The 22,873-nt window shown below is 61.5% G+C and overlaps 2 protein-coding genes and 2 non-coding genes across 10 annotated transcripts in view; all 4 read left to right on the plus strand.

The window, feature by feature from the left end:
• DCTN1 (dynactin subunit 1) overlaps positions 1 to 17,543 on the plus strand; it is a 65,680-nt gene extending 48,137 nt beyond the window's left edge. For 5 of the 7 annotated variants that reach the window (XM_077177896.1, XM_077177898.1, XM_077177899.1 and 2 more), the window contains 23 exons: positions 617 to 821; positions 1,121 to 1,199; positions 1,704 to 1,863; positions 2,549 to 2,653; positions 3,203 to 3,394; positions 4,202 to 4,318; positions 4,991 to 5,143; positions 5,858 to 6,018; positions 6,904 to 7,072; positions 7,602 to 7,670; positions 8,105 to 8,167; positions 8,597 to 8,746; positions 9,425 to 9,586; positions 10,879 to 11,010; positions 11,124 to 11,252; positions 12,120 to 12,262; positions 12,572 to 12,738; positions 13,101 to 13,115; positions 13,764 to 13,897; positions 14,576 to 14,765; positions 15,874 to 15,950; positions 16,168 to 16,257; positions 17,215 to 17,543. In XM_077177896.1, coding sequence (XP_077034011.1) covers positions 617 to 821; positions 1,121 to 1,199; positions 1,704 to 1,863; positions 2,549 to 2,653; positions 3,203 to 3,394; positions 4,202 to 4,318; positions 4,991 to 5,143; positions 5,858 to 6,018; positions 6,904 to 7,072; positions 7,602 to 7,670; positions 8,105 to 8,167; positions 8,597 to 8,746; positions 9,425 to 9,586; positions 10,879 to 11,010; positions 11,124 to 11,252; positions 12,120 to 12,262; positions 12,572 to 12,738; positions 13,101 to 13,115; positions 13,764 to 13,897; positions 14,576 to 14,765; positions 15,874 to 15,950; positions 16,168 to 16,257; positions 17,215 to 17,352 — 3,000 coding nt within the window. In that variant the 3' untranslated portion in view covers positions 17,353 to 17,543. The remainder of the gene's footprint in view (positions 1 to 616; positions 822 to 1,120; positions 1,200 to 1,703; positions 1,864 to 2,548; positions 2,654 to 3,202; positions 3,395 to 4,201; positions 4,319 to 4,990; positions 5,144 to 5,857; positions 6,019 to 6,903; positions 7,073 to 7,601; positions 7,671 to 8,104; positions 8,168 to 8,596; positions 8,747 to 9,424; positions 9,587 to 10,878; positions 11,011 to 11,123; positions 11,253 to 12,119; positions 12,263 to 12,571; positions 12,739 to 13,100; positions 13,116 to 13,763; positions 13,898 to 14,575; positions 14,766 to 15,873; positions 15,951 to 16,167; positions 16,258 to 17,214) is intronic. The other 2 variants (XM_077177897.1, XM_077177902.1) reach the window with 1 other exon arrangement.
• Positions 17,544 to 18,254: 711 nt separating this feature from the next.
• NOP56 (NOP56 ribonucleoprotein) lies at positions 18,255 to 22,831 on the plus strand. The gene is made up of 12 exons (XM_054632696.2): positions 18,255 to 18,384; positions 18,587 to 18,676; positions 18,933 to 19,047; positions 19,122 to 19,283; positions 19,469 to 19,667; positions 19,924 to 20,111; positions 20,189 to 20,340; positions 20,535 to 20,635; positions 20,808 to 20,956; positions 21,176 to 21,297; positions 21,864 to 22,001; positions 22,131 to 22,831. The coding sequence occupies exons 1-12, from the start codon at positions 18,382 to 18,384 to the stop codon at positions 22,383 to 22,385; spliced, it is 1,674 nt and encodes a 557-aa protein (XP_054488671.2). The 5' UTR covers positions 18,255 to 18,381; the 3' UTR covers positions 22,386 to 22,831.
• LOC129121089 (small nucleolar RNA SNORD56) lies at positions 21,033 to 21,104 on the plus strand. The gene has a single exon (XR_008534371.2). It is a non-coding gene; the product is annotated as a small nucleolar RNA SNORD56 (small nucleolar RNA).
• On the plus strand, positions 21,725 to 21,793 carry LOC129121088 (small nucleolar RNA SNORD57). The gene has a single exon (XR_008534370.1). It is a non-coding gene; the product is annotated as a small nucleolar RNA SNORD57 (small nucleolar RNA).
• Positions 22,832 to 22,873: the final 42 nt, after the last annotated feature.

Consider the following 22,873-nt stretch of genomic DNA (forward strand, 5'->3'; position numbering starts at 1 on the left):
AGCCCTGACAAACCTTTCTGGGAGGAAATGGTCCCAATGTCCAACTAAACCTCCCCTGGTGCAACTCGAGGTCTTTTCCTCTGCTCCGAATCGATGTCAGGTGTATTTGGGAATCAGGCTGAGCCGAGGCAGGATTTGAATTCCTTATTCCCTCTCTTTCCAGGTGCTTCCCTCTTCCTTCTCTCTCCAGATGTTTCCCCCTTCTCTCTGTCTCTCCAGGTGCTCCTTCTTCCCTCTCTCTCTCTCCAGGAGTTCCAGGAGTTTCCCTTTCCCCCTCAGCTGTGCCTGCAGCTCCCAGGATTCCATCCTTTCCTTCTCCCTGCCCTACTTTTCACAGTGGATTCCTGGTTTCTTTCCCCAGGGATTTATCTGTCTGCTCCAGTATTCCCTGTCTCCTTACCTTTGTCCTCACCTGCTTCTCCTGCCAGGCTCTCTGGGTGTGGAGCAGGGAAGAGAGGTGTGGGACACCCTGGAGCGCTGGGCTGTCCCCTCTCATCCCAGATAACCCAGTGTCCATTGGACTTGGGAGAGCCTTGAGGGGCCATAATTTCCTGAGAGCTGTTTTGGGGTCTCTCCAGAGTTGTGGGGTCCCCTCAGCTGCTGTGCTTGCCCACAGGAAGCCAAGGATGCCCTGGAAGCCAAGGAAAGGTACATGGAGGAGATGGCGGACACGGCCGACGCCATCGAGATGGCCACGCTGGACAAGGAGATGGCTGAGGAGAGGGCAGAGTCCCTGCAGCAGGAGGTGGATTCCCTCAAGGAGAAGGTGGAATACCTCACCATGGACCTGGAGATCCTCAAGCACGAGATTGAGGAGAAAGGTGGGAAGGGAGAGGGAGTTTGGGCTTGGAGGATGGGGAAGGGAGTGGGGTTAGGTGAGATATTGGGAAGGAATTCTTCTCTGGAGGCTCCCGAGGTCCTGGAATGAATTCTTGCAGAGAAGCTGTGGCTGCTCCATCCCTGGAAGTGTCCAAAGCCAGGTTGGATGGAGCTTAGAGCACCCTGGATAGTGAGAGGTGTCCCTGCCCATGTCAGAAGATGGGAATGGGGGGATTTAAGGTCCCTTCCCACCCAAACCAGTCTGGGATTCTGGGATTCTGATTCCTCCTTTCCTCCACAGGCTCTGACGGAGCAGCATCCAGCTACCAGGTCAAACAGCTGGAGGAGCAGAATGCCAGGCTCAAGGAGGCTCTTGTCAGGTGGGAGCTCACCTGTGCTTCCCCACATTCCTTCCCAGGCCTCTTGTGCTCCCTAAGTCTGAGAGCACCCGTCCCAATCCTTCTCTGGAGCAGCCCATGTCATTCCTGCTGATGGCTCTGGGATCTTTGCAGAGCTCTTAAAGCATCCACAGGGAAGGGAGAGTCCCTTGTCACAGGGGATTGGTGGGGATGGGGACAATGAGCCACTCCAGCCTCATTCCCTCTGGAATGCCTCATTCCCCATGGATGTGGTGCTTGGTATCCCAGCACCGTTCTCCAGACCCTGCCCAGCCCTGGGATTTACCTCTCCCTGGATGATCCCACCTTCCAGGGCTTGGGTGCTCATGGATGGGCTTTTTATCTGGGAATCCACAGCCAAGAGGTTCAGGTGGGACCCATCCCTTGGTGTAAATGAGCTGGATTTGGGGAATGTTGCTCATGTCCCCACCAGGGAGGGGCAGATGGGGATGGATGAGCTCTGTTATCCTGGCTGTGGCTGTGCAGGATGCGGGACCTGTCGGCCTCAGAGAAGCAGGAGCACGTGAAGCTCCAGAAGCAGATGGAGAAGAAGAACACAGAGCTGGAGTCGCTGCGGCAGCAGCGGGAGAAGCTGCAGGAGGAGGTGAAGCAGGCGGAGAAGACGGTGGATGAGCTCAAGGAGCAGGTGAGGGACAGGTGGGATGGGATATTTGGGATGTTCACGGACATTCGGGGCACTTTGGGGACATTTGGGCCATTGAGACTTCTGGAGATCCCACTGCAGGGACCAACACTCCTGGTCCCATATTCCCTAATTCCAAACCCTGTTCCAGCAGTGGAGCTGTGCTGGGCTCTGCCTGGAGGTGGGATGTGTGTCCTGGAGCAGGGATGGATTGGGATGTGTGTCCTGATGGGATGGACTGGGATGTGTGTCCTGTTGGGATGGGCTGGGATGTGTGTCCTGGCACAGGGATGGATTGGGATGTGTGTCCTGGAGCAGGGATGGATTGGGATGTGTGTCCTGATGGGATGGATTGGGATGTGTGTCCTGTTGGGATGGGCTGGGATGTGTGTCCTGGCACAGGGATGGATTGGGATGTGTGTCCTGGAGCAGGGATGGATTGGGATGTGTGTGCTGATGGGATGGGTTGGGATGTGTGTCCTGGCAGGGATGGATTGGGATGTGTGTCCTGATGGGATGGATTGGGATGTGTGTCCTGGCACAGGGATGGATTGGGATGTGTGTCGTGGAGCAGGGATGGATTGGGATGTGTGTCCTGGCAGGGGATGGATTGGGATGTGTGTCCTGATGGGGTGGATTGGGATGTGTGTCCTGGAGCAGGGATGGATTGGGATGTGTGTCCTGGCAGGTGGACGCAGCGCTGGGTGCTGAGGAGATGGTGGAGACTCTGACAGAGAGAAACCTGGATCTGGAGGAGAAGGTCCGGGAGCTGCGTGAGACCGTCGGGGACCTGGTAAGGCAGAATTCCCTGAGATAACACTGCTGAATTCCCTGGGATAACACTGCTGAATTCCCTGGGATAACACTGCTGAATTCCTTGGGATAAGGGCTGCTGAATTCCTGGGATAACACTGCTGAATTCCCTGGGATAAGGGCTGCTGAATTCCCTGGGATAACACTGCTGAATTCCCTGGGATAACACTGCTGAATTCCTGGGATAACACTGCTGAATTCCTTGGGATAACATTGCTGGATTCCTGGAATAACACTGCTGAATTCCTGGGATAACACTGCTGAATTCCTGGGATAACATTGCTGAATTCCCTGGGATAAGTGCTGCTGAATTCCCTGGGATAACACTGCTGAATTCCTGGGATAATGGCTGCTGAATTCCTTGGAAAGAGCTGCTCCAGCAGCAGCTCTTATCCCAGGAATTCCAGCTCCTGGGATGGGGAGCTGGAGCGATGGCGCCAGCAGGAATTTGCGTCAGCTCTCCAGAGCTCTGGGGACACATCTGAGCCACATTGTGTGACTTTGTCCCCTGGGTGCCCCCTCCCTGCAGGAGGCCATGAACGAGATGAACGACGAGCTGCAGGAGAACGCCCGGGAGACGGAGCTGGAGCTGCGGGAGCAGCTGGACATGGCCACGGCGCGCGTGCGCCAGGCTGAGAAGCGCGTGGAGGCCGCCCAGGAGACCGTGGCCGACTACCAGCAGACCATCAAAAAGTACCGGGAGCTCACGGCTCACCTGCAGGTGTGTCCCCACCTCCAGCTCCTCCTGGAGCTCACCTGGTGGCCGGGAGAGCCAGAGGGAGCATCCCCTGGGAGTGTCCTGGTGGCCAGGAGAGCCAAGGGAGCATCCCCTGGGAGTGTCCTGGTGGCCAGGGGAGCCGAGGGAGCATCCCCTGGGAGTGTCCTGGTGGCCAGGAGAGCCAGAGGGAGCATCCCCTGGGAGTGTCCTGGTGGCCAGGGGAGCCGAGGGAGCATCCCCTGGGAGTGTCCTGGTGGCCAGGAGAGCCAGAGGGAGCATCCCCAGGGAATGTCCTGGGTATGGCAGGATACAGCTTGGAGCTGAGTGGGTTCCTTGTGGAGCTTCCATAGGGACCCCCCCTAGTGCCTTCTCCTACAGGGATAGGCTGGGAGAGTTGGGAATGTCCGTGAAGACTTCAAAGAGACCTCAGAGGCCCTTTTAGTGCCTTAAAGGGGCTCCAGGAGAGCTGGAGGGGGGACTTGGGACAAGGGTTGGAGGGATAGGACACAGGGAATGGCTTCCCACTGGAAAAGTGGAGATTTAGATGGGGTATTGGGAAAAAAATCTTCCCTGTGGGGGTTATCCCAGCCCTGGGCTCAGGTCTGCTGGCAGGGAAGGAGCTGGGGGGGGTGAGCCTGTGGATATTCCAGGACTGGAACACTCTTGGTGCCTCTCCCTCCCCTCCACCTTCACTGGGTGCTGCACAAGGAGCCCCACGAGGAGGAGGTGCTGGGAGGTTTGGGGAGGAGCTTGCTGGAGGTGTGGGGTCCCTGATCTCCATGTCCTCATGTCCCATGTCCCTGTGGCCAGGACGTGAACCGGGAGCTGATGAGCCAGCAGGAGGCATCTGCAGAGAAGCAGCAGCAGCCGCCCCCCGAGATGTTCGACTTCAAGATCAAATTTGCAGAGACAAAAGCTCACGCCAAGGTGGGGCCAGCAGGAGACCTGGATGGGCTATTCCATACCCTGGGACAGGCTCCAGGGTATTCCCAGAGCTGTGGCTGTCCCTGGATCCCTGGAAGTGTCCAAAGCTAAGCTGGACAGGGCTTGGAGCAACCTGGGCTAGTGGGAGGTGTTCCAGGGGCTGGAATGAGATGGGCTTTAAGGTCCTTCCAACACAAACCTTCCAGGATTTTGGAGCCCCTCTGCTCTGGAGTGAGGCTGGGAGAGCTGGGAATGTTCCCCTGGAGAAGAGAAAAATCCAGGCAGAGCTCAGAGCCCCTTTCAGGGCCTGAAGGGGCTCCAGGAGACCTGGAGAGGGACTGGGGACAAGGGATGGAGGGACAGGAGCCAGGGAATGGCTTCCACTGGAAGAGTGGAGATTGGGCTGGGATATTGGGAAAAAATTCTTCCCTGTGAGGGTGGTGAGGCCCTGGAAGGGATTTCCCAGAGAAACTCTGGCTACCCCACCCCTGGAAGTGCCCAAGGCCAAGCTGGAGCACCCTGGGACAGAGGAAGGTGTCCCTGCCCATGGCATGGGGTGACGCTGGGTGGGCTGGGAGATCCCAGTCCAAGGAGCAGCATTCCATGAGTGATCCCCCCGAGCTGGGCTGTGCCAGGGAGGCCCTGGAGCAGGCAGTGACTCTGAGTGTCCCTCAGGCCATCGAGATGGAGCTGCGGCAGATGGAGGTGCAGCAGGCCAACCGCCACGTGTCCCTCCTCACCTCCTTCATGCCCGACAGCTTCCTGCGCCACGGCGGCGACCACGACTGCGTCCTGGTGCTCCTGCTCATCCCACGCCTCATCTGCAAGGTGGGACAGCCTGGGGACAACCCCTGCCTGGCAAAGCGCACCTTTGTCCCCGAGGGGAACTGGGGATTTGGGCTGTTTACTGCTGGAGAACTTCCCAAAGTTCTGGAGTAACTGGAGTTGCCATCCCTGGAGGGGTTCAGGTGGGATATTGGGAAAATTCCTCCTGGAAAGAGGTGTCCAGGCCTGGCCCAGCTGCTCAGGACAGTGTGGAGTCCCCATCCCTGGGGGGATTTATCAGCTCTGTGGATGTGGCACTTGGGGACAGTGTGGAGTCCCCATTCCTGGAGGGATTTAACAGCTCTGTGGATGTGGCACTTGGGGACAGTGTGGAGTCCCCATCCCTGGAGGGATTTAACAGCTCTGTGGATGTGGCACTTGGGGACAGTGTGGAGTCCCCATCCCCGGGGGGATTTATCAGCTCTGTGGATGTGGCACTTGGGGACATGGTCAGTGGTGGTGCTGGGGGAGCAGTTGGTCTCTGTGATCTTAAAGGACTTTTCCAACCTAAATAATTCCATGATTCCACGATTATAAAATGGTCTGGGAGAAGGGAAGGGGCGGAAGCAGCCAGGGGTGCAGACTCGGCAGTGAGAGCGCTCAGGGTCACTTTGCAAGGACAGGTCACTCTTTGGGGGCGCAGGGCTGTTACCCAGGGCTCAGCAGGACGCAGCAGGGAGGCACGGGATGCCCTGAAGGATTTCCCTGTCCCCGCAGGCCGAGCTGATCAGCAAACAGGCGCAGGAGAGGTTCGAGCTGAGCGAGAGCTGCGCGGAGCGGGCGGGGCTGCGCGGAGCCCCCGGGGAGCAGCTCAGCTTCGCCGCCGGCCTCGTCTATTCCCTGAGCCTGCTCCAGGCCACGCTGCACAAATACGAGCAGTGAGTCCCCGCCCCGCCCCTCCCTCCGCGGGCGGAGTTCCAGGGGTTTGGGGAGCCGGGCTGGGAAAGGGTGGTGGGGTGGCTTTTATTGCCTTGCCATGGGGTCATTTCTCTGTGAGCCACTTTGTGTGTCCTTCCCAAGGGATGGCATGGGAAGGGATTTTGGGAGGAGAAGCAGTGGGATCCCTTTCTCCATGACCTCTTTGTGTCCCTCAAGAGATCACATGGGATTTTGGGAACTGGGCTGGAAAAAAGCTCTGGGATCCCTTTCTCTGTGACCTCTCAGTGTTACTCTCAAGGATGACATGGGAAGGGAATTTTGGGATCCAGGCTAGAGAAAATGGATGGGTTCCCATTCTCCTTCTCAAGAGGTGACACATGGAGGAATTTTGGGAGCCAGGCTAGAAAAAAGCAGCAGGATCCTCTTCTCTGTGACCTCTGTGTGTCCTTCCCAAGACATGACACGTGATGGAATTTTGGGAGCCACTCTAGAAAAAGCCAGCAGGGTTCCTTTCTCTGTGACCTCTGTGTGTCCTTCCCAATGGGTGACATGGGAAGGAATTTTGGGATCCAGGCTAGAAAAGAGCAGTGGGATTTCTTTATAACCTTATGCAGATCCCCTTCTCTGTGACCTCTGTGTGTCCTTCCCAATGGGTGACACATGAAGGAATTTTGGGAGCCAGGCTGCAAAGAAGCAGCAGGATCCCTTTATTCCCATGGGGGGGTTCCCAGCTCCATGCACCTCCTGGTGTCCCCTTGGGAAGGCCCTCCAGCCCCAGCCAGGTCACAGCTGTGTCCCTGTCCCCAGGCCAGCAGTGCCTCAGGGCTCTGATTTCCCATGTCCTGCCTGGAGATGCCCCCAGCCCCTTGTCCCTGTCCCCTCAGGGCCCTGAACCGCTGCAGTGTGGAGGTGTACAAGAAGGTGGGGACCCTGTACCCCGAGATGAGCGTCCACGAGCGCTCCCTGGACTTCCTGATCGAGCTGCTCCACAAGGACCAGCTGGACGAGACCGTCAACGTGGAGCCGCTCACCAAAGCCATCAAGTACTACCAGGTGGGGCTGGTGACACTGGGGGCAGGTGCCACCTCACCTGTTGGACATGGATCAGCTCCTTTTGGCAGCCCTTGCCTTTGGGTGTTGTCGCCCAGGTGACCGTGGCTGTGTCCCCTGCTCTGTGTCCTTCCTTCCTTCCTTCCTTCCTTCCTTCCTTCCTTCCTTCCTTCCTTCCTTCCTTCCTTCCTTCCTTCCTTCCTTCCTTCCTTCCTTCCTTCCTTCCTTCCTTCCTTCCTTCCTTCCTTCCTTCCTTCCTTCCTTCCTTCCTTCCTTCCTTCCTTCCTCCCTTCCTCCCTTCCTCCCTTCCTCCCTTCCTCCCTTCCTCCCTTCCTCCCTCCCTCCCTCCCTCCCTCCCTCCCTCCCTCCCTCCCTCCCTCCCCCCCCACCTGTGGAATTAAGCACCACCAGCTCTTTTGGGGCACTGTTGTTCCGTCCATTTAAAAAAATGGCCCTCAACATTTGGGGTTTTTTTTTGAGTGTTCCCACATTGGGTTTTTCCGTGTGGATGCTGATCCTGCCATTCCCACAGCACCTGTACAGCATCCACCTGGCCGACCAGGCTGAGGACTGCACCCTGCAGCTGGCTGACCACATCAAGGTGAGTGGGGACAGCCCTTCCCTGATCCCTCTTGTCCACCTTTGTGTCCCCCAGGATCCCTGTGGGAGAGGAGGTGTCCATGCTGCCACTCCCCAGTACAGCCGCTCTTCCCCAGTGGTGGCACTGGGGTCAGGGAATGGGGACATGGGGACGAGAAGAGCAGGAGTGGGAATGTGGAGACGCTCCTGTCTCAGGGTGGGGGTTGGATCCTGGATTTCCCAAGGGAGGAACCAGAGTCCTGCACCCCCTGCATAAAACCAAACCAGACCAGAAATAGCCTGACTGCCTCAGCCCATTGCCCTGCTCCTGAAAATCCTGGGATGGTGACAGGGTCCATCCTGGGATTCCTGGGACTGAAACCCCGCTGTGCCCTGGGACCCCTCCTGTCCCTGTCCCTGTCCCTGTGCTGAGGGTCCCTGTGCCTGTGCCCACAGTTCACCCAGAGTGCCTTGGACTGCATGGGGGTGGAGGTGTGCCGGCTGCGGGCCTTCCTCCAGGTAGGATCTTCCTCCAGGTAGGATCTTCCTCCAGGTAGCACCTGCCAGGATGGCTGGGCACGTGCCAGCTTCCTGCTGTCCCTGTGTCCCTCTGTCTGAGATCCCTTCTTGTCTCTCTGTCTGAGGTCCTTCCCTGTCTCTCTGTCCCTGTGTCTGTCAGAGCTCCCCCTCCCTAAGGTCCCTCTGTGTCCCCTCGTCACTCTAACTCTGTGTCCTGAGGTCCCTCCATGTCCCTCTCTGTCCCTGTGACCTTCTGAGGTCCCTCTGTCTGAGGTCCCTCTGTGTCCCCATGTCCCTCTGTTCCCATGTCCTTCTAAGGTCCCCCTCTCTCTCAATCTGTGTCCCTCTGAGGTACCTCTGTCTACAATCCCTCTGTGTCCCAATGTCCCTCTGAGGTTCCCTCTCTCTGAGGTCCCTCTGTGTCCCCAGGCCGGGCAGGAGGCAGCAGACCTGGCCATCCTGCTCAAGGACCTGGAGACGTCCTGCAGCGACATCCGCCAGTTCTGCAAGAAGATCCGGCGCCGCATGCCGGGCACGGACGCGCCGGGGATTCCGGCGGCCCTGGGCTTCGGGCCACAGGTGAGGGGACAGGGACAGCCCTCAGCCACCCCTCAGGCACAAGCTGGGAGCTGTGGGATGCACTGCGCTGGCAGCAAACTCCCCAGGGAAGCTGGGCAGCAGCTCAGGGCAGAGGGAGGTGGTGTGAGCTGAGCTGGGATCATGGAGTCAGGGACTGGTTTAGGTTGGGAAATCCCTCAAAGATCCCTGAGTCCAGCCACGCCCCAGCACTGCCAAGGCCATCTCTGGCCGTGTCCCCAGGTGGATGTTAATCCCCCCAGGGTTGGGGACAACCCTTCCCTGGAGGAATTTTCCCAATATCCAACCTGGCACAGCCTGAGGCCATTCCTCTCCTCCTGTCCCTGTTCCCTGGGATAAGATCCCAAATCCACCCCCCCAGCTGTCCCCTCCTATCAGGAGCTGTGCAGAGCCACAAGGTCCCCCTGAGCCTCCTTTGCTCCAGGCTGAGCCCCTTCCCAGCTCCCTCAGCCTCTCCTGGAGCTCCTTCCCTGGACACGATGGAGATGGCACCTGGATTTTGTGTTCCCATCTCAGCTGGAGACCTGGATTCACACCCAGGACCCGTTCCCTCCATCTTCCCGTTATTTCCCCCGATCCTGGTGACAGTTCCAGGGCGGGTGGGCACTCCGGGAGCCCAGGTGTCCGTGCCATCCCCAGTGACCCCGCTGTGCCCCGCAGGTGTCGGACACGCTGCTGGAGTGCCGCAAGCACCTGACGTGGGTGGTGGCCGTGCTGCAGGAGGTGGCGGCAGCCGGGGCGCAGCTGATCGCGCCGCTGGCCGAGAACGAGGGGCTGCCCGCGCCGCGCCTCGAGGAGCTGGCCTTCAAAGTCAGCGAGCAGGTGGGCACCCTCCAGCATCCCCAACGGGGCGTCCTTCACCATTCCCAGCTGGGCATCCTGCAGCATCCCCAGCTGGGCGTCATCCAGCATTCCCAACTGGGCATCTTCCAGCATTCCCAACTGGGCATCCTCCAGCATTCCCAACTGGGCATCCTGCAGCATCCCCAGCTGGCATCCTCCAGCATTCCCAGCTGGGCATCCTTCACCATTCCCAACTGGGCATCCTCCAGCATTCCCAACTGGGCATCCTTCACCACTCCCAGCTGGGCATCCTCCAGCATCCCCAGCTGGGATCTTCCAGCATTCCCAACTGGGCATCCTTCACCATTCCCAGCTGGGCATCCTCCAGCATCCCCGACTGGGATGCCCTTCCCACCATTCCCAACTGGGCATCCTCCAGCATTCCCAGCTGGGCATCCTCCAGCATTCCCAACTGGGCATCCTCCAGCATTCCCAGGGAGAACATTATTCCCACTAGTCCCAGCTGGGACGTCCTTCCCACCAGTTGCAGGTGGAAAATCCTTCACGATTCCCAGCTGGGATATCCTTCGCACCATTCCCAGGTGGAACATACTTCCCACCACTCCCAGCTGGGAGACCCTTCCCACCATTCCCAGGAGGGACACCCTTCCCACTATTCCCAGGGGGGACATCCCTCCCACCATTCCCAGGTGGGGCATCCTTCACCATTCCCAGCTAGAACATCCTTCAACATTCCCAGGCTGGGCATCCTTCACCATTCCTAGGTGGGACATCCTTCCCACCACTCCCAGGTGGGACATTTAAACATCACAGGGACACCCTTAAACATCAGAGGGACATTTTAAACATCAGGGAGAGATCCTTAAACACCAGAGGGACATCCTTAAAAAGCAGAGGAACATCTTAAACGTCAGTGGGACATTTTAAAAATCAGAGGGACACCCTTAAACATCAGGGAGACACCCTTAAATGTCAGAGGGACATCTTAAACACCAGATGCACATCCTTAAAAATCAGAGGAACATCCTTAACCATCAGAGGAACACCTTAAACATCAGAGGAACATCTTAAACATCAGAGAGACATCCTTAAATGTCAGGGAGAGATCCTTAAACACCAGAGAGACATCCTTAATCATCAGAGGAACATCCTTAACCATCAGAGGTTAAACATCTTAAACATCAGAGGGACATTTTAATCATCAGAGGAGTACCCTTAACCATCAGAGGGAAGCACCAGTTGTGGGATGTGGGCTGGGGGCTGTGAGCCCAGCCCAGGGCCGGCAGCCAGCTCCTTCCTGTCCTTCCCAGATTTACGGCTCCCAGGGCATCAATCCCTACGAGTGCCTGCGCCAGTCCTGCAGCATCCTCATGGCCACCATGAACAAGATGGCCACGGCCATGCAGGAGGGCGAGTACGACGCCGACCGCCCGCAGAGCAAGGTGGGCTGGGCTCTGTTCTGGTCACCAGCAGGCTCTGGGTGACCAGCACAGGGAGCTGGGCAGCTGGGCTGTCTTGGATTCTTCCTAAAATCCTGATTGTCCCACTGGTCCAGCCCACGCCACCGGCAGAGCTCCGGGCGGCCGCGCTGCGGGCAGAGATCACGGATGCTGAGGGGCTGGGGCTGAAGCTGGAGGACAGGGAGACGGTCATCAAGGAGCTGAAGAAGTCCCTCAAGATCAAGGTGAGGTGTTCCTCATTGGTCCCTGCCTTCCTGGCTCCTCACCCATCCCTGCTGTCCCTCACCCATCTCTGCTGTCCCTCTCCCATCCCTGCCTGTCCCTCATCCATTCCTGCTGTCCCTCACCCATCCCTGCCTGTCCCTCTCCCATCCCTGCTGTCCCTCACCCATCCCTGCTTTTCCCTCACCCATCCCTGCTGTCCCTCACTGATCCCTGTCTGTCCCTCACCCATCCCTGTCTGTCCCTCACCCATCCCTGCCTGTCCCTCACTGATCCCTGCCTGTCCCTCACCATCCCTGTCTGTCCCTCACCCATCCCTTCCTGTCCCTCACCATCCCTGCCGTCCCTCACCCATCCCTGCTGTCCCTCATCCATTCCTGACTGTCCCTCATCCATCCCTGCCTGTCCCTCACCCATCCCCACCTTCCTGGCTGCTGTGGGATTCACCTCCACACTCCTGCTGGCTTCCTGCCTATGGAGATGCTGATCCCAAGCCCCATCCAGATCTCCTTGGGATGTTTTCCCCATGGGCAGGGAGGTGCTGCCATCCAGATCTTGCCCCCACCGTGTTCTGGGGTGCTCAGGGTGGGAGCTGTTCTGGGTTCCACCCGTGGGTGCTGGTGATGTGGGGGCTCTGGGGAGCTGTTCTGGGTTCCAGCTGTGGGTGTTGGTGATTTAGGGGCTCTGGGGAGCTGTTCTGGGTTCCAGCTGTGGGTGTTGGTGATCTGAGGGCTCTGGGGAGCTGTTCTGGGTTCCAGCTGTGGGTGCTGGTGATTTAGGGGCTCTGAGGAGCTGTTCTGGGCTCCACCCATGGGTGCTGGTGATCTGGGGGCTCCCCCAGCTCCCTGATTCCCTCCCTGGCTCTCCAGGGTGAGGAGCTCAGCGAGGCCAACGTGAGGCTCAGCCTGCTGGAGAAGAAGCTGGACAGCGCGTCCAAGGACGCGGACGACCGCGTGGAGAAGATCCAGACCAAGCTGGACGAGACCCAGACACTGCTCAAAAAGAAAGAGAAGTGAGTTTGGAACGGGGCTGGGGGTGCAGAGCTGGTGGAGCTCATCCAGAGGAAGCCACGGAATTCCAGAGCCCACCAGAAATCCAAGAGCTGGGTTCCCTCTGCTTGGAGCCAGGCTGGGAGAGCTGGGAATGTTCACTTGGAGAAGAGAAGGACCCAGGCAGAGCTCAGAGCCTCCTCCAGGCCCTGAAGGGGCTCCAGGAGAGCTGGAGAGGGACTGGGGACAAGGCATGGAGGGACAGGATCAGGAGTCCTGGCCAAGCAGCATCCCTGGCCTCACACCTCCCTCCCTCCGTGTGCTCTTCCCAGGGAGTTTGAGGAGACCATGGACGCCCTCCAGGCTGACATCGACCAGCTGGAGTCGGAGAAGGTGGAGCTGAAGCAGCGCCTGAACAACCAGTCCAAGAGGACGATCGAGGGGCTGCGGGGGGCTCCGCCCTCGGGCGTGGCCTCCATCGTGTCCGGCATCGCCGGGGGTGAGTGACAGGAGCGGGGCCGGGGTGTCCTCCTGCCACAGGGTGTGACCGGGAATTTGGGAATGGTGCTGCCACGGAGCCACAGCCTCTCCCACACTCCAGCCCTGGCTCCCAGGAATGCTGCTGGGATTCTCATTCCCAAAGGAGCAGGAGCAGCCTGGGAGGTCCTTGCCGAGCCCCAGGCTCTGGGGGAGCATTGCAGGGGCCCTGCTTGGGTCACTCCCAGCTGCTGGGAATGGGCTCGGTCCCAGATGAGGCTGTGGGAGCCCAGAGCTGCTCCAGGCACAGCTCCTCTCCCACCCAACCCGGGGCTTTAATCCTGATTTTTCTTGTCTCTCCTGGCCCCTCTCCCTGTGCTGCAGAGGAACAGCAGCGAGGTACGGACACACCCTGCATGCAGCCCCAGTGCATGGGGGGGAAATGAAATCCCAGGACCCCCAAACCCTGGGACTCAGCTCCCTTTGGGAGCCAGGGAAGGATCCAGGTCCTGCTCAGAGGCTGCCAGCCCTGGTGGCTCCAGGGGGGCTGGGAAGGGAGGGATGAGCATGGAACTGTGGTGGGTGTGGAGAGGGGTGACCACAGCTGGAGAGCCTTGGGAAGGGGCACTGGGAGCTGCTGGGACTTCTCCAGGGAGGTGCCACGTGTTGGTGACAGTGCCCTGTGGCACCGTCAGGGGTGGCAGCGCCGATGGCAGTGCCCTGTGTTGGTGACGGTGCCCTGTGCCACCATCACAGGTGGCAGTGCTGATGGCAGTGTCCTGGGTTGATGTCAGGGGTGGCAGTGCTGATGGCAGTGCTGATGGCAGTGTCCCTGTGCTGATGGCAGGGGTGGCAGTGCTGATGGCAGTGCAGTTGTCAGGGGTGGCAGTGCTGATGGCAGTGCCCTGTGCTGATGGCAGGGGTGGCAGTGCTGATGGCAGTGCCCTGTGTTGGTGACAGGGGTGGCAGTGCTGATGGCAGTGCCCTGTGCTGATGGCAGTGTCCCTGATGGCAGTGCCCTGTGCTGATGGCAGTGTCCCCGTGCAGGTGTTGGTGCCGGGCAGGTGCCGGGAGGTGGCTCTGGCCCCGTGCAGGTGAAGGACTCTCCCCTCCTGCTGCAGCAGATCGACGCCCTGCAGCTCTCCCTGAAACACCTCAAGAATGAGAACAACCTGCTCAAGGTTGGGGGGAATGGGGTGGGATGGGATCAGGGTGGGATGGGATTCTTGTGGGATGTGATCCATGTGGGATGGGATCCCTGTGGGATGGGATCACCATAGCATGGGATCCCTGTAGGATGGGGTTCCTTTGGGATAGCATTCCCATGGGACATGATCTCGTGGGATGTGATCTGGGTGCGATGTGATCCCTGCGGGATATGATCCCTGTGGGATTTGATCCCCATGGGTTGTGATTCCTGTGGGATGTGATCAGTGTGGGATTTGATCCCCATGGGATGTTATCCCTGTGGGATATGGGATGAGCTGGAGAACAGGCTCTCATCTGGGGCTGAGAGCAGGGTCAGCACTGGGAGCTGCTGGTGGAACTGGGGGTGCTGCCGGTGTCCCTGCCAGCCCTGTCCCCTCGGTGCAGATGCCACTGGCACAACCTGATTGATTGATTGATTGGTTGATTGATTAATGAACACCCCACCCGTGGGGCACAGCAGCAGATAACCCAATTAACCAACTATTCTAATGGATATTAATTGTAACGGGTGGGATGGAGCAGCTCATTAAATCCAACCAGCCCCACATGCGAGGAACCCCCACGGGGCCCATCCCTGCTCCCACCCTTGCTGTCCTTAGCAGCGTTTCACCCATTTCCCACCTCTCCCCGGTGTTTTCCCGTGGTGCCAGGGTGCCCAGATGAAGCTGGAGCTGGCCAGCCTGGCGCCGCTGCAGGTGCCGCGCGTGGCCATGGCGCGGGAGCGGCCGCCCGAGGCGCTGCCCACGCAGAGCCTCTACCGCAAGACCACGCAGCTGCTGGAGACCCTCTACCAGCTCAGCGCCAACGCCAAGGTGCTGGACATGAGGCAGAGCAAATCCAGTAGGTTCTACAAAAGTGTTCCTTGGGATCTGGGGGGGTTGTGGCACCTCTGTGCTGTCCCTGTGCCCGCAGGACTGGCAGCCATGTGCCGACCGCAGCAGGGCTCGCTGCGGGGTGGGCTCTGCTCTGCCAGCAGCTCTGGGGTGTTTGGCTTGAGGGACAGTCCCTGTCCCCCTCAAGGGCATTGCTGTGCTGGGGACATGGCTCAGTGTCCAGGGGATGAGCTGCCCTGGGGTGCTCAGCCCCAAGCCATGAAATCCCCCTGGTACAAATCCAAGGGGGTCAAACCTTCCCCAAAACCCACCTGGTACCAGCCTGAGGAGATCAAAACTCCTAAAATGCACCTGGTACCAACCTGAGGGGGTCAAACCCTCGAAGACCCACCCAGTGCCAACCTGAGGAAATCAAACCCCCTGAAATCCCCTGGTAAAAGCCTGAGGAGCTCAAGTCCCCCCAAAACACACCTGGTACCAACCTGAGGAGGTCCAACCTCCCAAAACCCACCCAGTGCCAGCCTGAGGAGATCAAACCCCCCAAAATGCACCTGGTACCAACCTGAGGAGGAGATCAAATCCCCCAAAACCCACCCAGAACCAACCTGAGGAGGTCCAACTCCCCAAAACCCACCCAGTGCCAACCTGAGGAAATCAAACCCCCTGAAACCCACCTGGTACCAACCTGAGGAGGTCAAACCCCCCAAAATGCACCTGGTACCAACCTGAGGAGGTCAAACCCCCTGAAATCCCCTTGTACCAACCTGAGGAGGAGATCAAATCCCCCAAAACCTACCTGGTACCAGCCTGAGGGAGTCAAACCCCCCAAAACCCACCCAGAACCAACCTGAGGAGGTCAAACGCCCCAAAACTTACCTGGTACCAACCTGAGAAGATCAAACCCCCCAAAAACCACCCAGTACCAACTTGAGGAGGTCAAACCCCCCCAAAACCCAGCTGGTACCCACCTGAGGAAGTCCAGCCCCCCAAAACCCACGGGGTGCCAGCCTGAGGGGGTCAAACCCCCCAGAACCCGGGGGTGCCAGCCTGAGGGGTCACAGTGCTCAGCTGTGTCCGTGTCCCCCCGGCCATCCCTCCCTTCCCGCTGTTTGCAGCGAGGAGCTCCTCGGCGCGGCTGCTGGAGCAGACGGCCCGGCTCTGTGCCCTCAAGAACTCCATCGACGCCCTGAAGGTGAGGAAGGGTCTTCTCCAGCATGGGGGGACCTGGTGGCACCCCCAGGCTGGGGCTGGTGGCACCTGGTGGCAGTGAGGGGACAAGGTGCCGCTGCCCATTCCCATTCCCATTCTCCTCCCAAAACAGGGGGGTTTGACCCCTCTGATTCCTGCCCAGGGTGGGTGAGGAGGGTCCCCCCGGGGTGGGTTTTGGGGTGACCTTGCTGTGCCCCCAGGACGACACGCTGCGGGAGATGGTTCAGCAGCAGCCGGGCGCCGGCGTCTCCACCACCTTCGGCACCTTCCCGTCCTCCTCCTTCCTGAAGGTGAGACCCCAATCCTGAGGGACCCCAATCCTGAGGGACCCCAGTCCTGAGGGACCCCCCAGCTCTGAGAGCCCCAATCCTGAGGAACCCCAATCCCAAAGGAGTCCCCTAATCTCGAGGGATCCCCATTCCTGAGGGAATCCCAATTCCAAGGGACACCAGTCACAAAACCCCCCAATCTTGAGGGACCCCAGTCCCAAGGAACCCCCCAATCCTGAGGGATCCCAAGGAACCCCCCAATCCTGAGGGATCCCAAGGAACCCCCCAATCCTGAGGGACTCCAATCTCGAGGGACCCCCATTCCTGAGGGAACCCTGATTCCAAGAGATGCCAGTCACAAAAACTCCCATTCCTGAGGGGCCCCCAGTTCCAAGTCCTGAGAGACCCCAGTCCCAAGGAACCCCCATTCCTGAGGGACCCCAATCCCAAAGGATCCCTTGAGGGATCCCCATTCCTGAGGGAACCCCGATTCTGAAGGACCCCAGTCCTGAGGGACCCCTGTCTCAAGGAACCCCCAGTCCTGAGGGACCCCAATCTCAAGGGATCCCCAGTTCTGAGGGAACCCCAATTCCAAGAGACACCAGTCACAAAAACCCTATTCCCTAGGGACCCCAATACCAAGGGATCCCCTTTCCTGAGGGACCCCAATACCAAGGGATCCCCTGTACCTGAGGGACCCCAATCACAAGGAACCTCCAGTCCTGAGGGACCCCATTCTCAAGGGATCCCCAGGACCTGAGGGATGCCAATCCCAAGAAACTCCCATTCCTGATGAGCCCCAATCCATCCCTGCTCCTGATCCCCAGTTTCGAGGGACCCCCTGTTCTGACAAACTCCAATCCCGAGGGATCTCCCACTCCCAGGGATGGGCTGGGTGAGGATCCCCTGCCCCACCCCAGCAGCACCCCCAGGTCCCACGGCTTTGGGGCCGCTCTGAGCGCGTGGCTGTCCCCGCAGGCCAAGCAGGAGCAGGCGCAGGGCCCGGCGCTGTGCGGGCGGGTGACGATCCCGTGCGCCCCGGGGCACGGCCAGGCGCACCGGGTGCTGCTCACCCCGGACCTGCTCCAGCACCTCCGCCAGCACTTCGTGGCCTGACCGCCCCCGAGGGACCCCGGCCCGCTGTCCCCTCCCTCGGGACCCTCCGTTCCCCCCAGCCCGGCCCCGCTCGCGGTGGGAGCCGGAGCCGCTTCCCGGGATCCCCCGCGCTGCTCTCGGACACTACGGAACCCCCCGGGACCCCCGGGACCCCGCGCTCCTGGCATCCAATAAAACTTCCCTGGACGCGCTGCCTGCGCCTGGCACCGGGCACCGGGCGGGGACACTGCGGGGGACACGGGAGGGGACACGGGAAGGGACACGGGAAGGGACACGAGGGGCTTCGGGAGGGACACGGGGGAGCATAAAAGGGGACCGGGGGTCACAGGAGGGATCCGAGAGGGGCACTGGGAGTCCCGGGAGGGGACTGAGGACCCCGGGGGATCACAGGGAGCGCAAGGATGCAACCACGGCGACATTTGGGGATCCTGAGGTGGCACCGGGAGACATTTGGGGGTCCCGGGTGGGACCGCGGGGACACTTGGAGGGCACTGAGGGTCCCAGGAGGGGACCGGGAGAGCTCTGGGCGCCCCGGGAGCGGCACCGCGGGGCCATTGGGGGTTCAGGGGTGGCACCGCGGCGCCATTGGGAGTCCGGGGGCGGCACCGCGGGGCCATTGGGGGTTCGGGGGCGGCACCGCGGGGCCATTGGGGGTCCGGGGGTGGCACCGCGGGGATATTGCGAGGGGAAGGGGGGGGGCGGGTCCCGCCACGTGCGGCCGCGCGCGCGCGCCGACCAGCGCGGGAAGGGGCGGGGCCGGGGCTCGCGCGCGCAGGGCTCCCATTGGCCGGCGCGCAGGAAAAGGCGGGAGGGAACGCCCCCCTCCCGGCTCTGATTGGTAGGTGCCGCCGAGGGGGCGGGGTTAGGTATCCTCTGCCTGATTGGCTGCGGGGCGGGCCTATCGAGGGCGGCCTGCGGTGATTGGTGGAGGGCGCGGCGCAGTGGGCGCTGATTGGTGGAGAGGGGAGGAGACGGGGTTCCGGCGGGGACATCGCGTCAGTTCCGGACGGCGGCGGCGGCAGGAGGACGATGGTGAGTGAGGGGACGGGCCCGGGCCGCATCCGCCGCCATCGGGAGTTGGGAGGGACTCAGGAGCCCCCTCGAGCCGCATCGGGACGGGCCGGGACCGGCGGGAGGCCGGGGGAGCCGCATCGGGCCGGGGCGGCGGGCGCGGGGATGGGCGGGAGCGCGGCCCCGGTGCCGCCCTCGGTGAGCGGAGCCCTCGGTGCCGCAGGTGCTGCTGCACGTGCTGTTCGAACATGCGGCCGGGTACGCGCTGTTCGCCGTGCGGGAGGTGGAGGAGATCGGCATGCTGCTACCGCAGGTACCGCACCGGCAACGGCGGGAGCGGGGACGGGGAGGAACGGGAGGGGAACGGCGTGGAAAGGCGGGAACGGCGTGGGGAAGGATGGGAACGGGGATCGGGGAGGTGAGGGCAAGAGGGGACACACCGGGAGCGGGGATGGAGAGAGGTGGAAGGACCGGGGAAGCGGCGGGGGAAACAGGCGGGGGGGTTGCGGTACCGGGGCCGTTCCCCGTGACCGGAGCCCCCGCCTCCCCCCGGTTGTCCCCGGTTGCAGGTGGAGGAGAGCGTCCTCACACTGGGCAAGTTCCATAACGTGGTGAAGCTCGTGGCGTTCTCGCCGTTCCGCTCGGCGCAGAGCGCGCTGGAGAACATGAACGCCGTGTCCGAGGGTGAGCGCGGCGGGGCCGGGGACACCGGGACCCCCCTCCCGCGGGCACCGCGCTGAGCCCCCCCTGTCCCGCAGGAGTCCTGCACGAGGACCTGCGGCTGCTGCTGGACACGGCGCTGCCCCCCAAGAGGAAGAAGGTGGTGCTGGGGGTGGGCGATGCCAAGATGGGCGCGGCCGTGCTGGAGGAGCTGGGGGTGCAGTGCCAGACCGGGGGCGTCGTGGCCGAGCTCATGCGAGGTGAGTGGGGACAGAGGGGACATCTCTGGGGTCCTGGGATTCACCCGGGAGGGGTGAGGAGTGGGGCGGACCCGGTGCCGTGGCTGTGAGGTGTCCCTGGGGTCGCACGTGGTGGCAGCTCAGTGTCCATGCGGTGGCACCATTGTCCCCTGTGGTGGCACCGTTGTCCCCCCGTGTCCCCGCAGGGATCCGGCTGCACTTCCCGGCGCTGGTCCGGGGCCTCACGGCGCAGTCGGCGGCCAAGGCCCAGCTGGGGCTCGGGCACAGCTACTCCCGGGCCAAGGTGAAGTTCAACGTGCACCGGGTGGACAACATGATCATCCAGTCCATCAGCCTGCTGGACCAGCTGGACAAGGACATCAACACCTTCTCCATGCGTGTCCGGTCCGTGGGGACGGATTTTGGGGGGTTAAAGGGTTTGGGGTCCCCTCCCTCCCCATGCTTACCACAGGCAGCTGCCGCTGCTCCGGCCGCCTGTACAGACCGGGGAGGGACAGCAGCTCCCCAGGGGACACTGGCCGGGCCTCAGGGCCGTGGCATGGACCAGGGGGGACATGGGGAACGTGGTGGGGTGGCCTGGGGACACCCCGAGCTGGGGTGGGGCCCGGGTGGCAGCAGTGACCGTGTCCTGTCCCCGCAGGGAGTGGTACGGGTACCACTTCCCCGAGCTGATCAAGATCGTCCCCGAGAACTCCATGTACTGCCGGGTGGCCAAATTCATCGGGAACCGCCGGGAGCTGAGCGAGGAGAGCCTGGAGGGGCTGGAGGAGATCGTCATGGACAGCGCCAAGGCCCAGGCCATCCTGGAGGCCTCGCGCTCCTCCATGGGTGAGGGGGGCTCTCGGGGGGCTCAGGGGGGCCTGGCCACGTGCCCAGCGCTGCCACTGAGCCCGTGCCACCCCCAGGCATGGACATCTCCCCCCTGGACCTCATCAACATCGAGAGCTTCTCGCGCCGCGTCATCTCGCTGTCCGACTACCGCAAGGGGCTGCAGGAGTACCTGCGCTCCAAGATGAGCCAGGTGGCCCCCAGCCTGTCAGCCCTCATCGGGGAGGTGGTGAGTGTCCCCAGAGTGTCCCCAGAGAGCCCTCCCCTGTCCCTCCCCAGCCGCGGAGATGATGTCAGAGTGAATCTGTCAATCCACTGAGTCGTGCTGCTGACACTTCCACTGCTGATCCCCGGCCTGTGGGGACTCCCTGCTCCCTTGGGGGGCTCAGAGCCTCCTGTAACCCCCCCCGTGCTGTCCCCCAGGTGGGTGCCCGCCTCATCTCGCACGCTGGCAGCCTGACCAACCTGGCCAAGTACCCGGCCTCGACGGTGCAGATCCTGGGGGCAGAGAAGGCCCTGTTCAGGTACCCCAGGGCGGTCGCGGTGATGGCGGCCTCAGGGCAGTGGCTGTGACTCGCTGGGGGTGAGCAGCCGGCCCCGCTCTGAGCGACCCCCGGAGCACGGCGGGCTGGGGAGGGGCTGTCGGGGGCTGGGGGTGGCACTCGGGGGTCCTGACCCCACCCTGGGCACTCGCAGGGCGCTGAAGACGCGGGGGAACACCCCCAAGTACGGCCTCATCTTCCACTCCACCTTCATCGGGCGCGCGGCCGCCAAGAACAAGGGGCGCATCTCGCGCTACCTGGCCAACAAGTGCACCATTGCCTCGCGCATCGACTGCTTCTCAGGTGGGCACAGGTGGGGGCACTGGCACTCGGTGCCCGGGTGGGCACAGGGAGGGCACTCAGGGCACTCGGGGCCGCTCTGCTGTGATGGGAACATTTTTCGTCAACAGCATCTCACCCCCGTGAATGGTGACTCCTGTGGGCTGAGCAGAGCGCGGGGGGCACGCGGGGGGTTTGGGGGTGCAGGGGCAGTGCTGAGCCCCCCCTGTCCCCTCCCCACAGAGGTCCCCACCAGTGTCTTTGGGGACAAGCTGCGGGAGCAGGTGGAGGAGCGCTTGGCCTTCTACGAGACCGGGGAGCCGCCCCGCAAGAACCTGGAGGTGATGAAGGAGGCCGTGGTGGAGGTGAGGAGGAGGAGGAGGGGATGCTGAGGGATGAAGAAAAGCGGTGAGGGTGACAAATGGGGGCAGTGAGAGAGATGGAGGAGGTGAGGTCTTGAGGGAGATGAAGATAATAGTGAGGTGATGAAGGTGATGTGCTGGGATGAAAACGATGGAAGTGTTGGGGTGATGAAGATGATGGAGGTGGGGTCCTGGGGGAGATGAAGATGGCAGTAGTGGGGTACCAGGGAATGGAGATTGTGAATGGGAGGTGTGGGGGCAGTGAAGGCGGTGGAGGTGATGAAGATGATGCTGAGGTGCTGGGGGGATGAAGATGATGGTGAGATGCTGTGGTGAGGAAGGTGATGCTGGGGTGATGAAGGTGATGGTGAGATGCTGGGGTGAGGAAGGTGATGCTGAGGTGCTGGGGGATGAAGGTGAGGGCCCGTGTCGGAGGTGATGTCACTGTGCCATCCTGACCCACTGTGGAGGCCAAAGACTGATTTAATGAGTCTGATCCGACCAGGGCCAGGCGTGGGGGACAAACCCCGGGACCCTGCCCTGGCTCACGTCCCCCTGTGTGTCCCCAGGCCAACGAGGTGGTGGCTGAGGTGAAGAGGAGGCAGGAGAAGAAGGAGAAGAAGAGGAAGAAGAGGGAGAAGCGGCGGCTGGAGGCGCTGGCAGCAGCTGCTGAGGAGGCAGCAGAGAACTCAGTGATGGAGACGGAGGTGAGGGGGATGGGGTGGGAGCCTTTTGGGGGGCCCTGGGTGCTCCTGATGCTGGGGGGGTCTGAGGGGTCTCTGTGCCCCATGAGGGCAGGGAAGGTGGGGGCAGAGCTGATGTGGGGCTCCCCACAGGAGAACGATGTGGGGGCCAAGAAGAAGAAGAAAAAGAAGAAGCAGCAGCAGCCAGAGGAGTCAGAAGCAGAGCCAGAGCCTGAGGAGAACGGGGTGGAGGAGGAGGAGGAAGAGGAGGAGCCCTTGCCCAAGAAGAAAAGGAAAGTCGTGGTAGAACCTGAGGGGGAGGAGGAGGAAGAGGAGGAGGAGGAGGAAAAGAAGAAGAAAAAGAAGAAGAAGAAGAAGGCAGTGGCTCGGGACTCAGAGGAGGATTAGGGAGCAGAGCTCAGTCAGCACACGGACTGACAGACAGACTGACTGACTGATGGACAGGCAGGCGCCAGGAGTGCCACTCGCCGCTCCCGTGGTGGCCCCAGCTGTGCCCTGTGGCACCGTGGCCACTTGGGACGTGTCACAGCCCCTGGGGGCCTGGGTGGATCCTTCTGGGCAGCAGCAGCAGCCCCTGGACTGTGCCTTAGAGTGGAACTGCCACCCCTGTCCCGTCCCTGGGGCCCTCGGGCTGTGTGGGGCTGTCCCCAGGCCATGTCTGTGTCCCCTTCCCTGGACACCCCGGGCTGTGTGGGGCTGTCCCCAGGCCGTGTCTGTGTCCCCTTCCCTGGGGACCCCGGGCTGTGTGGGGCTGTCCCCAGGCCATGTCCCCGTGCCTGTGCAGCGCGGGGGTGCCCAAACCAACCCCAATAAAGGGCTGAGGTTGTTGCTGACCCCTCCTGTCCTGCTCCGTGGCAGGGGGTGCCCAGGCTGTC

The sequence above is a fragment of the Agelaius phoeniceus genome, chromosome 4, assembly GCF_051311805.1.
Source record: "Agelaius phoeniceus isolate bAgePho1 chromosome 4, bAgePho1.hap1, whole genome shotgun sequence".
In the NCBI taxonomy this organism is placed as follows: Eukaryota; Metazoa; Chordata; class Aves; order Passeriformes; family Icteridae; genus Agelaius; species Agelaius phoeniceus.

What these genes read in the sequence shown, in the direction of transcription:
- NOP56 (XM_054632696.2), top strand. An exon ending in CAGCCCTCATCGGGGAGGTG is followed by an intron (nt 20,341 to 20,534) that starts GTGAGTGTCCCC and finishes GCTGTCCCCCAG; the next exon opens with GTGGGTGCCCGCCTCATCTC. An exon ending in GCAGAGAAGGCCCTGTTCAG is followed by an intron (nt 20,636 to 20,807) that starts GTACCCCAGGGC and finishes GGGCACTCGCAG; the next exon opens with GGCGCTGAAGACGCGGGGGA.